Source organism: Salvelinus sp. IW2-2015, linkage group LG30 (genome assembly GCF_002910315.2).
Source record: "Salvelinus sp. IW2-2015 linkage group LG30, ASM291031v2, whole genome shotgun sequence".
Lineage (NCBI taxonomy): Eukaryota > Metazoa > Chordata > Actinopteri > Salmoniformes > Salmonidae > Salvelinus > Salvelinus sp. IW2-2015.
Window position 1 is genome coordinate 24,324,291 of NC_036869.1, and position 16,307 is coordinate 24,340,597.

Genomic DNA, 16,307 nt, shown 5'->3' on the forward strand with positions numbered 1-16,307 from the left:
AATAACTGGACAAGTTAATGGAAACATAGCTACTGAAACAACCCCACTCTTCCAGCCGCAGCCAGACCAAAGACTTACTGTACTGTGTCGTGGAAATTAATTTATACAGAGACACATTGTCATTTCTTCAAACAATCATCTTTATTTAATATCTATTAATTATTGCAATAATGAAGCAGTCGACCGCACACTCTAAGGTGTGTTGCCGAGAGCTTAACCTTTACAGACAATGCAGAGTTCTTATATAGCTGACACTAAAATTGCTTAGTCATGGCTGGTTCCATCCCTCCCATGCTGATCGGGTGGGGGGCACCACAAGTCACCTTGGGTTCATCTCCTGGTTATCTGCACAGGATGTTGTTTTACTCCCAACCYGGCTTAGTTTCCCAGATGCAAGGATGAAGATGAGACAATGAGGGATGGTTCTAAACACTTCCAGCCTATCTCCATCTCGGGTCACACACACCACATCTTGTCTATGGAATGCCAGCTGTAGGTTTTTATCACCAAGTCACTGTCAGCTCAAGCGATCTCTCGCAAAACCCATTTCTTGACAATACGCCCAGACTAACTGGAGGAACCTAGAGTGGAAACCATCCCTTTACAGAAAGACAGCATTAACAGAACAGAAATGTCTTACTATTTGTTAAGTATATAAATCATTAACTATTAATATCAAACAAAATCAGGTAAATATGTAATTTCTCTCTCACAACTGTCTTTGGCCAGACCCTTCTGCACAACTGCTTGATGGTTTAATACATTTACAAAACATTTTCTTTGGAAACATTTAAGGAAAATGTGAGAATATAGTTTAACTAAATATTATTTGGAGCAGAATAACTTTGCAGAACAAATTTGGAATGCTGAAAAGGACATTTCAATATTTTTTATTTAACTAGGAGACAATACTTCCGAATGAACTTATTCGAGCACAATTTAAGAATCGTAATATGAACAAAAACCTCAGGCACTGCATGGTTTAAAATACAAAAACTAGACCACCTACTACAATATATTCATAAATGTACTTCAGGGGTGAAGCTGGAAGAAGACGTAAGGGCATTCATAACTTTTCCCTACACTCTGGATCACAGCGACAATTTAGGATTCTTGACGACCTTTTCACACCGAGCTCACATTTAKAATCCCACGCCAGTTCTGTACCAGCTCTGATGCGCCTGAAAAACACAGAGACAATATTATGATCAATATCCAGAAGTGCATATTAGAATGCACATGCTTTAGTCCCCCTAGGCATTTGCTATAGAGCCAAAAACATGAGCAGAACCCGTATTAATCCTGGCTTCGCCTCTCAAAAGACCAACCATTAGCACAAGCAATAGATAATATCCCATGAGTCATAACAGAAGGTCACTAACTTGCTGGTGAAGAAAGCCACCCAGGGGAATCGAAGGTCATGTGTGTCCACAAAAACATTCTGCGCAAACAGGTTTGGGTGGCAGCTATGCTGTAGGGAGAGAGACACAGCGGATGTGAGCTTTATGACAATTTCTATCCCCATTCATGACGAGTAGGAGGATGACATTCGTTGTTTACTCCTGCCCTTTATTGTAGCCTGGGTAAGATGCTGAGTTGACGGATCTCTGAGAAGTATGGATATAGGTCAAATCATACAGTCGGCATACTATCCGACACATGATACCCTCTGATTTTCCCTCCTCATGACTCACATTGAGGTAGCGACCCACATTCCCCTCCAGCTTTGCATCGATGATGTAGCATGACTCCTCGCCGTCAAAGTAAACGCCTTGTGGCGTTTGAGGCCTGCTTGTCATTTCCCTCTGCTGTACCGTCCTGCTGGTCAGAAGACTTGGCGTCAGAGCCCGATTTCTTCGCTGGGTCTATGAGAGAGTCATTTTGTGAGTCATTTGATGAGTCTGGGAACCAAAGTCCTATAACTTCTTTTAAAATTCATGAACACGTTTCCGTCTATATTTGTGTCTGTGCTTTATTTTTCCTTTACCTTCCTACAGTATTTTGAGAAACCAACATTTATCAAACCAAAAATAATGAATACTCTACTAAACCTCAGTAACCTTTTTCATTTCCTTACCCTCCTGTAGTATTTTGGCATGCCTGCGTGTGACAATGTCTCCTCTCCATAGAGGAGACATTGTGCCTGAAGTCAGAGTCGCCATCATCTTCACTGACATCGTAGTCCTTGTCCTCATAATTTTCATCATCATCGGGTTGTTCTTCATCTTCGTCATCCGAGTTCTTCTTCATCATACGTCGCTGCTCTCTCTCGTGGTTTCCCTCTTCCTCATCCTTGCCCTCGTCATCACCTCCATCACAGTCATCATGCTCACTGTTGACTCACTGTCTTCTATGGGCTCTTCTTCTGAACCTGATGGGGAACAGAGGCCGCAACATTAGAGATGGTCAGTTCTGTTGCTTCTCTTCGCACTCCCTGTGTGTTCATCTTTTTTTTGCATTYGAATAAAGATAATACACAGATAACATCAAATCTATCCTATAGTTGCCGGTGAGTCCAGGCTCTCTGCGCGTCTGTACCGGACTCATTGTCGGAGCAGCGTGTCTCACTCTCATAACCCTCCTTGCTCTCAGCTCCCTCTTATGTGGTTCAGGTTGACCACGTACATGTTGCCCTCTGTCCCCAAACTCTTCTTGTTCATGATTATCCCTAAGGGGAGAAACGGCAAATGGGAAAGTTGTGAGCATTGTGTGCAGTACAACCGGAAAAAAGACATTGCAACAGTAGAAGGAGTGAATGGAAGAGAGTAACACTAGGAGAGATCTTGGGGATTGAGCACTAAAAGGATGCCCAAAAGATAAAGACTAGTAGTGTATGTAATCAACAGAAGTCATACTTAACAGCAGTCTGTCTGTCGGGTTAGGTTAGATTGGGTTCCTAGCTCAGTTTCACCAGTTTAAGTGCAGATGAAGGTGCCCTTGGCAACGTCATCCAGGCAGCGGATTCCCCAGCTCTTCCCCGCGGTCATGAAGAGCTGTAGCCGCAGCTGAAGGCCATGCTGAACCACCCGGTTAGAGCACACCCGTGGGTCACAGCGGCACAGTGCGTTACACTCATATATACTGCAGACAGAGGGAGGTGGAGAGGGTTGATATAATAATAATAATATTATCTATAAGAGCTTTTCAGACATTGCTCTCAAAGCATGTCACAGATGACACAAATGCATAGAAAGAGCTGAGAGCTAGAGGAGAACGATGACCAGTAAAAAGCCAAAGACTAACCAGAAAAAATACCAAAGACCAAGAGTCAAAGCGATGTTGCGACTGATGGATAATTGAAAGATGTTCATGAAGCCACATTGACAGCCTCACCCTGCGGAGAGCCGTTTCTCCAGCCTCTTGTGTTCGTAGCCAACGTTGAYGTCCTCGGGGCCGCCCGGTGACAGGGCTGGGGCCTGGATGGTCAGCTGGTGACAGGAGCATGACGACCTACCGCAACACAATACACATGTCCATAAATACACGTCAATACAACCTCCACATACCATGTAAAAAAAGTCATGACCGTTTATGCTTTTAGGGAAAAAGGATCATTTGCTAAATGTATTAAACTGTACGTCCTTTAAATACATTTAAGGAAATACGTTGCAGTAACAGAACTTTAACCCCTGTGACACACACACGCACACACCTGTTCCTGCAGCCGTCGGTGCAGTTGCAGCCCACCAGAAAGTCTGAGCTGGTGTTGAGGGAGACAGCGCTGGCCGCCACGCGCTGCTTGTTGTAGATCACTGAGATTGGCCGGATGTTGCTGAGTTCATTGATGCAGGACATCGGCTGGTTCTCCCTGCCAAGCGTCAGGTCTAGGATGTTGATCTTGTATGGCCCGGGGTTGGTGGGTTGTAGTCACAGACACACGTTAGAGAGGAAACTGCTAAACTGACCTCAGATCAACATCTAGGGGAAACTTCACCCCACCCCGACCTTGTTATTGACCCGGCGGGGGCACTCTGCGGCGGAACTCGCAGGGCTCGCAGAGCAGCGGGTTGAGTCCACGGTGCTTGGCCTCGACCTTTGACCGGATGCATTCCAGGCAGGCAGGGGCAGCAACGGTGGAGTGTGAAGGTGACCGAACCTTTAGCTGTGATAACAGATGACTCGCCGGTTGAACGGTTCTGGCCATAGGGCCTCCTGACGTGATCAGGGAGAAGATGACATGGGTTCGAGGGAGAATGAACGAACTAGGAAATGTTGCCATTCTGAAACAAGGATCCAAAGGAGTAACGGTCAAATAGGGGGTGCTTATATTTGTCCTGTTTCACACATGTACAAGTGTGTAACCTATACAAGCATGTGGTGTGAAACGGAAATATTGTTTTCTGCATTGTGGATAGTATTAGCAGTCTAAACTGGTTCCACTGGGTGGTGGACAAAGAGAGAGTGCGCTCGCGAAATAAACACGTTGTCCACTACATGAATCCAAATACAGGAATGATTCAAAGTACTGTGCACACCATGTAAGGAAACAGACGGCTGACTTCGATGCTCATTCAGTCAGACAGACAAGGCGGTAGATGTGTTCATATTTATCTACAGGACACAGTAACACAGAGACAGAGGGATAAGGAGAGACAGACATTTACCAGCGTTGGGCCGTGTCACTGTTGGTTTATCCTTTGACTCCTCAACACGTTTCTTCATGTTGGCCATATGCTCCAGGCGCAAAGAGCCTCGATACAACCATCCCTTATGTTCGTCATCCTGAGAACACACACACACACAACAGGAAAAAAGGATTGGCATTATGTGCGTCAGTGAAGAACTAGACTTTAGTTAGGTAAGCATAACCAGAACACCAAGCACAATATACTGCAAGTCAATCACTATCACTTCAATAAATGGTTACAGCGTAAGCAGTTGTAGATTCTCACCTTGTAGACGACACAGCTGCAGTCGATCTGCTCTACTTCTGTCCTCCTCTGGACGCCCTCAAACTCCACGTTGATGGGCTGGCCTGGTCTGTACTGGACCATGGGCGGGTTGGGGGTACACCTTGATGAACTCCCTGTTGGCCTCATCCTGTATGTCCTCCCACACCTCCGGCACTTAAGACGATAGAGCGAGACAGTAGGCTTAGTTTGTGTGGGTATGTATGTGTGTTTCCCTGCATCTCACCAACACCTACATTTGCAGATTAAACTTGTTGTATGACAACAGCCACAGTATGATTTTTGTTGCTCCATACAAGCCAATGAATTGAAAAATGTATAGCTCAAAAGAGTATTACAATGGAATATATACATGTATTGTCACACAGGTGGATCTGAATTAGACATCTTTCATTTGGTAGGAGGATCAAACAGAATTGAGCCAAGAAGTATTGAGTAAATGTTAAAGATAGAAAATAATTGGTGGTCTGCAAACAATGTGAAGATCCGGCAAGCCTACATAGGAAGATGAGCCGTCATCAAAAAAAGATCAGGAACCTGAAACACAAGGGGAAGCGCAACAGAGCTTTACTAAGGCATTGATGAATCATATTTAGCATTATGTTTCCATATATAATCATCCAACCACACCCACAATAGCTATCACACACACAAACATAGGGCCRGTCCTTGCCGTTCTGCCGGTCTAGGCAAGACCAAAAAAAATTACGTTAAAAAGACAACTAAAATACTTATTTTTCCAGACTTTGAAATCATTTTYGGTTCTGAATGAAAGTTGAAAMGACGTAATTTAGAGACATCTATGTATGGTCCAAATCAAGGCTGTTCCAGACCGGACAAAATTCATTGTCGGTGAACATCAAAAAAAGACACACAGAGGGGGTCAGCGTCGGTCCATCCTTACTGAGGTATATCCTACAGTGTCGGGGGCCCCTATCCTAGCCTGGTAGGGGCCCCTAAATCTTTAGAAAATTATTTAGCATTTAAAAAATGTTAGACAAAAATAATTTAAAAAACAATTCTTAATTATTTTTTTAAATAAATTAAAACGTATAACCATATATAACGTATAACGGACCTCGGAGGTGAGGAAGTTGTTTTGTAGCAGCAGCAGCATAACTAGACCATTTATTTTATTGTAAAGTTAGGCACATGATGACTTAGACGCACTTAAATACATATTCTATTTGATATGTATACTATTATTAAAACATTTTTTCTTTCAGTAGTAGATTTTTTGTATTGTAACCTTTGTAGGAGCGAACATTAAACCTAACATTCCCTATGTTTACTCACTTCCTAGTSCCTAGAGAGCCCCAGGTTGGCAGAATCTCAGCAGAAAGCTGTCAGACAGACTGATGCACAGGAGAGCAGGGAGGAGGAAGAGTTAAAGAGTAGCAGCAGTGCCAGTGAAGGACTGACAGAAGAGATTGAACAAGCATTTCCCAATAAGGGAAATGAAGAGTATGGACTGATTTGAAGTGAGGAAGATGAGGTTTTAGATGATCCAGCACTGTGGTAAGAGAAAGTACGGGACCATGAAAGAGAAGCTATTGTTCGCAGACTAGCCAACAGGTGTGGTGAGAAGACAGAACTATATAAAATCCTGCCCCTAGACTCAGAAGGCAAGTCATTCCCCAACTATTTACAGTACAGTAAGTCAGCAAACGGAAGAGAAAAGATGCAGAGAGACTAGCTTATTTATAGTAAGAGTGTAAAGGAATTATATTGCATTCCATGTGTTATTTTTTCTCACGAGCAAAGTAAACCATCACCCAGTTCTCTGAATAGTAAGGATTGCTATAAGATATCATCAGTGAAATGGCGGAGACTGTATGACAAACTACCAGAGCATGAGGATGCTGTGTATCACAAGAACTGTTACTGGAAATTGAAAAATCTGCAGCGTACCGTAACAGCTACAGGTATAGACAGTCAGCTGCAGAAACAAATCCAGACAGAAATGTATAAAAACAGAGCACTTCTTGAAAGGATTTTGGATGGGACACTGTACTAAGCATCTAGGAATCTGCCATTCTGGGGGAAATCACTCAATCTTGATGATGCGCATAATGGACATTACCTAGGTTTACGTGAACTGTTGTCAAATTATGACCAGCTATTACGCGAGCACTTACAGAAAGTCAGGGACAAAAAGAAAGGAGCACGACTGACTCATAACCTCAGTACTGAGAGCCAAAACGAGTTTATAGGAATATGTGGTCAAATGGTTTTGAAAACAATACTTTATGAAAGAGAAGATGCAATCTATTACTCGCTTATATGTGACGCAACTCCAGACATTTCCCGTACTGAGCTAAATGTATTATTGGTGAGATATGTACACAAAGATAAAGTTCAGGGAACAGATGAATGGGAAATAATTGAACGTTTTCTTGAATTTAAAGACTTTGCTAGAAAGACAGGCTGTGACATTTCTAAAATGATTGAGTGCAAGCACACATACTAAATAATCCACTGGCCACATACCTTGTGTTTACCATACTCCTAATCTTGTGGGTGTACATGCAGCTCAGTCGTGCCCAGAAGTATCAACCTTTTTTGGCTGTGTGAAACGTCTTTACAATCTGTTCAGTGTCAGCCCAGAGCGATGGGCCATTCAAGGAAAAGACTGGCTGCTGTCTTAACCCCCTTTCAGACATGTGATGGAGAGCRCTGCGGTCCAGCTGCAACTCATTTACCGGTCTATCATTAAGGCCCTAGACATGCTTCCTGCTACCTGCAGCCTGCAGCCTGACAAACRAAGCCAAATCAGAGGCAAAAGGTCTGAAAAGCTACTTCGTGTCTTTCAAGGCAATCTTCCTGCTCACTTTCTGGGTAAAAGTTTTGCAGTGTATTGACAATAAAAGCCTAATWCTTCAGTCAGGAAATATTTATCTGGACACTGAAGCAGCTCACATCAGGGCACTACAGGAAGAAATTCAGGCTCTGCGTAATCAATGGGACGCTCTTCTGGCAGAAGCCTCCACGGTGTCAAATGAAATGGATGTAAATAGTTTCACAGTGAACAGAGGAGCTGCCAGGAAAAAAAAGAAAACTGTTTCCCTGATGAGACCGAAGATGACATACCAAAGGAACAGAAGTCAGACAATGGATTTCGCAACACAGTGTTTTATATGGCTCTGGATAGTATAATCAGTCGTTTAACCGTTGCTGAAGGTGAACGTGCCWTCAGTAAGCTGAAACTTAAAGAACTATCTAAGATCTTTTTTTATTTTACCTTTATTTAACCAGGTAGGCTAGTTGAGAACAAGTTCACATTTACAACTGCGACCTGGCCAAGATCTACATTGTAGATCTAAGATCTACCATTTGCCATAACAGGTTGAACAGCCTTGCCAAACAGCCGCAAAATCCTGGCAATGACCCTGGGCCCACCGTTTGACAAAAACAGGCTTTATTGGCTTTATTAGTCCTGAATCCTGTGATGAATCCATTTGGCTATTTTAGCTCTGAATATCAGCTACCCAACTTTGTCAGGAGTTATCCTGAGACTATTTGCAATGTGTTTACACAGCGGGAAATGCAGAAGTATTTAATTTTTCGCTATGACCAGCTCATACATTTTTTTTATGGCTACAAACTTGAACCCACTGATCATGACAATTTAACCTTATTGTCCATTTTACTTTCACCTGTCCTGTTTTTAAGGCTACGTTTGTTAACATGTCAGCACATGTTTTATTCGCTTTGGTGTCATTTAGGTTAGGCTATTTGATCGGAGAAACATGCATGATGTAAAAAGTTTCTGTCTCATTACATTGCCGTACATTTGATCTCCAGCCTGTGGGCTACAGAAAAAGGTCAAATACTCTATCACATGCTATATATCACATGCTATAAACGGATACACAATATGTTTTTTCACAGAATGTTGGTGGAGCACTGTAGCGATGCGTTTCTCCAACAGCACCCTGGAGAGGCGCACTGCGAACAGACAAGATAACTATTGTGTGTCCCTGCCATCTACAATAAATGCAGCCTCAGGATATGTGGTTTCCAGTTTACATAGAGTCAAATGAAGTTCTTTCAGGGCCGTCGATGTGTCTGATTGGGGCGGGATATACACGACTGTGATTATGATCGAAGAGAATTCTCTTGGTAGATAATGCGGTCGGCATTTGATTGTAAGGAATTCTAGGTCAGGTGAACTAAAGGACTTGAGTTCCTGTATGTTGTTATGATCACACCACAACTCGTTAATCAGAAGGCATATGAACGCTGTCACGTTCCTGACCTTATTTTCGTTGTTCAGTCTTTGTTTAGTTGGTCAGGACGTGAGCTGGGTGGGCATTCTATGTTATGTGTTTCTATGTTGGGTTTATTGTTTGGCCTAATATGGTTCTCAATCAGAGGCAGGTGTTTGTCATTGTCTCTGATTGGGAACCATATTAAGGTTGCCTGTTTTCACTGTTTGTTTGTGGGTGATTGTTGCCGTGTCTGTGTTTGTTCGCCACACGGTACTGTTTTCGTTCGTTTGTTCACGTYGTTTATTGTTTTGTATTTTGTCAGTGTTCTGTTTGTTGGATCATCATTAAAATTCATCATCATGAACATTTACCACGCTGCGCCTTGGTCCTCCTCTCTTCCACCTAACGACGAGCGTGACAGAATCACCCACCACAAAAGGACCAAGCAGCGTGGTAACGGGCAGCAGCAGCAGCAGCGGCCAAAATCTCAGGACTCCTGGACATGGGAGGAGATTTTAAACGGAGAGGGACCCTGGGCACAAGCTGGGGAATATCGTCGCCCCAAAGCTGAGCTGGAGGGAGCGAAAGCTGAGCGGCGGCAATATGAGGAGGCAGCATGGCAGCGCAACAGGTACGAGAGGCAGCCCCAGAATTTTTTTTGGGGGGGGGGGAGCACACGGGGAGTGTGGCACACGGGGAGTGTGGCTAAGCCAGGTAGCAGACCTGAGCTCACTCCTCGTGCTTATTATAAGCAGCTCGTTACTGGTCAGGCACCGTGTTATGCGGTTAAGCGCACGGTGTCGCCAGTGCGTGCCCATAGCCCGGTGCGCTATAGCGCAGCCCCCCGAAAGTGTCATGTGAGTGTGGGCATCCAGCCAGGGCGTAGGGTGCCTGCTCAGCGTGTCTGGTCTCCAGTACGCCGTTTCGGTCCAGGATATCCTGCGCCGGCTCTGCGTGCTGGGTCTCCGGGGCGCTGGGAGGGTGCAGTGCGTCCTATGCCTGCGCTCCGCTCGTGCCGGGCAAATGTGGGAGTGGAGTCTAAGGGAGAGGTGCATGGAGTAGGCACTAGATCTCCAGTGCTCACCCACAGCCCGGTTCAACCTGTGCCTGCACTCTGGAGGGTCCGGGCTAGAGTAGTATTCCAGCCTGGAGGAGTGGTGCCAAGGCTGCGCACCAGAGCTCCAGTGCTCCCCCACAGCCCGGTCCTTCAGGTGCCCACACACCAGGCTGTCTCTCCGTCTCCTCCCTACAGGTGTGCCCGTCTGCCCAGCGCCGCCTGCGCTGCCCGTCTGCCCAGCGCCGTCTGAGCTGCCCGTCTGCCCAGCGCCGTCTGAGCTGCCCGTCTGCCCAGCGCCATCTGAGCTGCCCGTCTGTCCTGAGCCTTCAAAGCCGCCCGTCTGTCCTGAGCCTTCAGAGCCGTCCGTCAGTCAGGAGCCGCTAGAGCCGTCCGTCAGTCGGGAGCCGCTAGAGCCGTCAGTCGGGAGCCGCCAGAGCCCGCAGACAGGAGCTGCCAGAGCCGCCTGACAGCCAGGGGCTGCCAGAGCGCCCGCCAGCCAGGAGCTGCAGACCGCCCGCCAGCCAGGAGCTGCCAGAGCGCCCCCAGCCATGATGCCAGAGCCGTCAGTCAGCCATGACCTTGCCAGAGCCGCCAGTCAGCCATGACCTGCCAGAGCCGTCAGTCAGCCATGACCTGCCAGAGCCGCCAGCGCAGCATGACCTGCAGAGGCCGTCAGTCAGCCATGACCTGCCAGAGCACCAGCCAGCCCGGAGCTGCCAAGAGCCGCCAGTCAGCCATGACCTGCCAGAGCCGTCAGTCAGCCATGACCTGCCAGAGCCGTCAGTCAGCCATGACCTGCCAGAGCCGTCAGTCAGTCCGGAGCTGCTCCTCAGTCCGGAGCTGCCCCTCAGTCCGGAGCTGCCCCTCAGTCCGGTGCTGCCCCTTAGTCCAGTGGGGTTAATATGGAGGGTCGCCATTAAGAGGAGGCCACGGAAGCGGGGATTAACTATGGTGGGGTACTGTCACGTTCCTGACCTTATTTCCTTTGTTCAGTCTTTGTTTAGTTGGTCAGGACGTGAGCTGGGTGGGCATTCTATGTTATGTGTTTCTATGTTGGGTTTATTGTTTGGCCTAATATGGTTCTCAATCAGAGGCAGGTGTTTGTCATTGTCTCTGATTGGGAACCATATTAAGGTTGCCTGTTTTCACTGTTTGTGAAACATCGTTTATTGTTTTGTATTTTGTCAGTGTTCTGTTTGTTGGATCATCATTGAAATTCATCATCATGAACATTTACCACGCTGCGCCTTGGTCCTCCTCTCTTCCACCTAACGACGAGCGTGACACCCGCCCTTCTTCTTACCAGAGAGATGTTTGTTTCTGTTGGCGCGATGCGTGAAGAAGCCGGGTGGCTGTACCGACTCGGATGACGTATCCCGAGTGAGCCGTGTTTCCGTGAAACAAAGAACGTTACAATCTCTGATGTCTCTCTGGAAGGCAACCCTTGCCCGGATTTCGTCTACCTTGTTGTCAAGAGACTGGACATTGGCGAGTAGTATACTCGGGAGCGGTGCGTGATGTGCCCGTCTACGTAGCCTGACCAGAAGACCGCTCCGTCTGCCCCTTCTGTGGCGCCGTTGTTTTGGGTCGCCGGCTGGGATCCGATCCATTGTCCTGGGTGGTGGACCAAACAGAGGATCCGCTTCGGGAAAGTCGTATTCCTGGTCGTAATGTTGGTGAGTTGACATTGCTCTTATATCCAATAGTTCCTCCTGACTGTATAAAACCTCATATTTCCTGGGGTAACAATGTAAGAAATAACACAAAAAAACAAAATACTGCAGTTTCCTAGGAATGCAAAGCGAGGCGGCCATCTCTGTCGGCGCCGGAACAGTAGGCAGTGTTCCTAGGCCATCATTGAAAATAAGAATTTGTTCTTAACTGACTTGCCTAGTTAAATAAAAGGTAATTTTATTTTTATTTTTATAAATAAAATAAAAACTCATCCCAAACCATCTCAATTGGGTTGAGATCGGGTGATTGTGGGGGTCAGGTCATCTGATGGATCACTCCATCCCTCTCCTTCTTGGTCAAATAGCCCTTACACAGCCTGGAGGTGTGCGCAAACCAGATGGGATGGCGTATCGCTGCATAAATGCTGTGGTAGCCATGCTGGTTAAGATTGCCTTGAATTCAAATTAAATCACAGACACTGTCACCAGCAAACACCCCCACAACTCCTCCTCCATGCTTCACGGTGATAACCACACATGCAGAGATCATCCGTTCACTTACGTCTGCGTCTCACAGACATGGCGGTTGGAACCAAAAATCTCACATTTGCACTCATCAGACCAAAGTACAGATTTCCACCGGTCTAATATCCATTGCTTGTGTTTCTTTGCCTAAGCAAGTCTCTTCTTATTGGTGTCCTTTAGTAGTGGTTTCTTTGCAGAAATTCGACCATGAATGCCTGATTCACGCTTTCTCCTCTGATCAGTTGATGTTGAGATGTGTCTGTTACTTGAACTCTGTGAAGCATTTATGTGGGCTGCAATCTAAGGTGCAGTTAACTCTAATGAACGTATCCTCTGCAGCAGAGGTAACTCTTCCTTTCCTGTGGCGGTCCTCATGAGAGCCCGTTTCATCATAGTGCCTGATGGTTCTTGCCACGATGTTTACATGTTGCGTTTATGTTTTTGTTCAGTGTATTTAGTAAACAAGTTGTTAGCCAATCCAAATGTATTAGGTAGCTATGTAAACTAGTATAGTTAGCTAGGTACATGTATAACTAGCTAGTTAGTTTTTTCTAGGCTGAATACTACGTTTCTTCGGTTAACCAAATTTATTTGCAAAAAAAAAGATTCTCGCCTGAAGCTTCACCCAAAAGCATTTACTGTCCACTTCCACTAACGACGTTAACTCAGTCAGCTAGCTAAGCTAACGTTAGCACCCAAGGCAAAGGGAAGGGTATGTCGTTGACTTCTGTTTCGGCTCTTTTTTCAACATGCTGCGGTTCGTTTTAAACGCAGGTAACTTATCGGTTTGTCCAATTTCCCATGCATAATCTTTAGTCAACTTAAAAGCGTGCAGGCTAGTTTACTATTGATACCCTCAGCGCTGGGACTCTTCCAACCAGGGCAGTGGGCAGTAACGTTAAGGCAACATATCAATTGAATAACTCTTGCATCCTCTCTCATAGTTTCCTCAAAACTCATTGGATGGAAAAACCCCGCCCCTATAACCCTCTCTAATTGGTTTTGAGAAGGAGGCGATGAGAGAGGATGCAAGGAGAACGCAATCGAGGTTCTGCCTATGTAAATTGAAGTTTCAAAGCTAATGGCTTTATTCTTGAGTCAGCACACACTTTTTGTTACGTGTTTCAGGGTTAATTGATAGCTATGTTGACAGTTATCTGACATGACCCTTTCAATACGTTTCTACGCTGAGTGTACAAAACATTAGGGACACCTTCCTAATATTGAGTTGCACCCCATTTAACCCGCAGAACCTCCTCAATTCGTCAGGGTATTGACTCTACAAGGTGTCAGAAAGCATTCCACAGGGCTGTTGACTCTGATGCTTCCCACAGTTGTGTCAAGTTGGCTGGATGTCCTTTGGGTGGTGGACCATTCTTGATACACACGGGAAACTGTTGTGTGAAAAACCCAGCAGCGTTGCAGTTCTCGACACACTCAAACCGGTACGCCTGGCACCTACTACCACACCCTGTCCAAAGGCACTTCAATCTTTTGTCTTGCCCGTTCGCCCTCTGAATGGCACGTATACCCAATCCATGTCTAAAGGCTTCAGAAATTCTTCTTGAACCTGTCTCCTCCCCTTCATTTACACTGATTTGAAGTGGATTTAACAAGTGACATGAATAAGGGATCATAGCTTTCACCTAAATTCACCTGGTCAGTCTATGTCATGGAAATGTTTTGTACACTCAATGTATATAGGACAGTGTAGAGGGGTCTCTGCCTACATTGTGACAATTCCACATGTTCTGATTCCCAAATGTTTGGTAAACCAAAATAAGAGTATCAACCCACTCTAAATACAGTAAACATTGATCTGATAAGGTTGTCTGGTATTAAACCCTATACAGTCAATGCATTAAACATTCATCACTTATCAAGGAATGTACAGACGAGAGAAATAGATACAGTACAAGTCATGCAAAAACTTTATTTACAAAAGGATAGAAAGGAACAGTGCAACTCTGCTGCCATTGTGGAAATTATCCCCAGTGATAATCTTGGATTATACACTGGCCTGCGTAGGTTTAGCCTACAGGATTAGCTATTTCTGCTGCATCTCCCAAATAAAGGTTGTTGCTAAGTCAAATGACATCCCTCATTTAGGCTATCTTTTCTGAAAGCTTAGGGATGCCTGCTGTATATCTTCAGCATGGTGAGTAGCAGAATGTCAACTCTCTCCAGCACATGACTTGTAAGTGCCTCTTTTTTGGTGTGGTACTCTCGTCTTAATTGGTGATCTGTTCCTCTTGATAGGTGGAGGTTGAGATGGCACCATAAGGGTCCACCACTGTCTGAGCGCAGCGCACCACCGTCAGCAGCAGGAAGAAGCAGAGGAGGGCGTCAAAAAAGAGAGCAAAGCCCAGGTCCACGTCCACCTCCAGCTTGGACAGAGAAGGAGCTGGCTGGTGCTGGTCCATGTGGCTGATCAAGGTATGGGTCAGTAGTAGCTTGAGAGATGCTTGTAAGCTTGTGTTGCAGATCCTGGATGAACAGGATAAATGAARACAACAGAGACTTAGCTGCTTTTCCAATGGCTTGTCTTCCAATGTATGAGATCGGTTGCCAGGTAAGTTAAAGTCTTCTCAGGTAGGTAATGTCTTGTCATGAAATTGCAATGTAAATCATATGATTATACGATATCTCATTAAAGATCCAAGTTAAGTCTTGTACGGTGGGTCACTTGCAGCATAAGTGAACGCCACATTGGGGGCCCCAGCCCAGCGTGTGTCCTCCTGTGAGAGAGGAAATATCATCATCAGCCTAAACTTAATCAAACACACTCATTGGCTCTGAGGTGTACATGTACCCTTGCTAATGTATTGCTCAGAGAAAAAACAAAGAAGACATACATACACTCATACAAAAATGTTGCTCTGACAGAGAAGAAATAGACAAAAAAATAAAACTGGCCAATGTATTGTATTGTGGAGCACCCCTTGGTATTTCCAAAATCCCAATAATGCTTAAATGTGTTTCTCTTTTCAATATTTTGCATACACGTGTCAGAAAAGTATTGTTTATTTTAGCATATTGGGGCTGCAGGTTAGTGGTTAGAGCGTTGGCCCAGTAACCGAAAGTTTGCTAGATCGAATCCCCGAGCTGACAAGGTACAAATCTGTCGTTCTGCCCCTGAACAAGGCAGTTAACCCACTGTTCCTAGGCTGTCATTGTAAATAAGAATTTGTTCTTAACTGACTTGCCTAGTTAAATAAAGGTTAAATAATCAAATAAAAATAAATATTTGTGGGTTATACATCACACAATTTGAATACAGTTCATATGAAAGTTCATAGCTGTTAATACGTTTAGTTTGTGTTTTCACCAGTGCTTGACATGGACTGAAATAGGTGCCGGTACTGTTTATATTTAGGTGCAGGAGCTCCACAATACTTTTGAGCTAATATTCTTTAACAGGGGTTCCCAAACTTTTTCACTTGGGACCTCCCTTCCAGCATTGGGGAACATCCTGTATTTTGCCGTTTTAAAGCACATTTTCTTGCAACTCTATAAATTTTTTAATGTCTAATGTATTCATGTGATATTTGAGTGACAAAAAAATTACAACTATCTACGGGCTAAAAAAACGAAATAAATAAACATTAACTGACATGGGCTATATGATCTGGACATTTCTGACAAGTTATAAATAACTCTCTGAGGTATGCAATGACTATCATGACAAGAGGAACTGATGTTGCACTACCCAATTCCGAAATTGCACCTTGTGCATTCTACTATTACAACATTCAGGAGTAAGTTTAAAGCCGGACTAAGTTCTTTCATTTTTTTTAATACAAAATAAAATAAATGGTGGGGGGGGGTGCACCCCACAGTTTGGGAACTACTGTTCTATAAGAGGAACAGGAGCTCAAGCAGTAGAACATTTGAGGTGACGGTACTCAGCTCCAGTGAGCTTTAACCCATG

At 44.9% G+C, this 16,307-nt stretch overlaps 1 protein-coding gene and 1 pseudogene across 1 annotated transcript; both read right to left on the reverse strand.

Annotated features, from left to right (window-relative positions):
- Positions 1–245: 245 nt before the first annotated feature.
- LOC111955380 (histone-lysine N-methyltransferase SETDB1-B-like) lies at positions 246–5,433 on the reverse strand (annotated as a pseudogene).
- An 8,932-nt stretch (positions 5,434–14,365) lies between these two features.
- Positions 14,366–15,090, reverse strand: LOC139023308 (cortexin domain-containing 1 protein). The gene has a single exon (XM_070436194.1). It carries the CDS (start codon positions 14,797–14,799, stop codon positions 14,608–14,610), a length of 192 nt encoding a protein of 63 aa, XP_070292295.1. The 5' UTR covers positions 14,800–15,090; the 3' UTR covers positions 14,366–14,607.
- Positions 15,091–16,307: the final 1,217 nt, after the last annotated feature.

Excerpts from the sequence above, each read along its gene's own strand:
- LOC139023308 (XM_070436194.1), bottom strand. The coding sequence starts at position 14,799 with ATGGACCAGCACCAGCCAGCTCCTTCTCTGTCCAAGCTGGAGGTGGAC.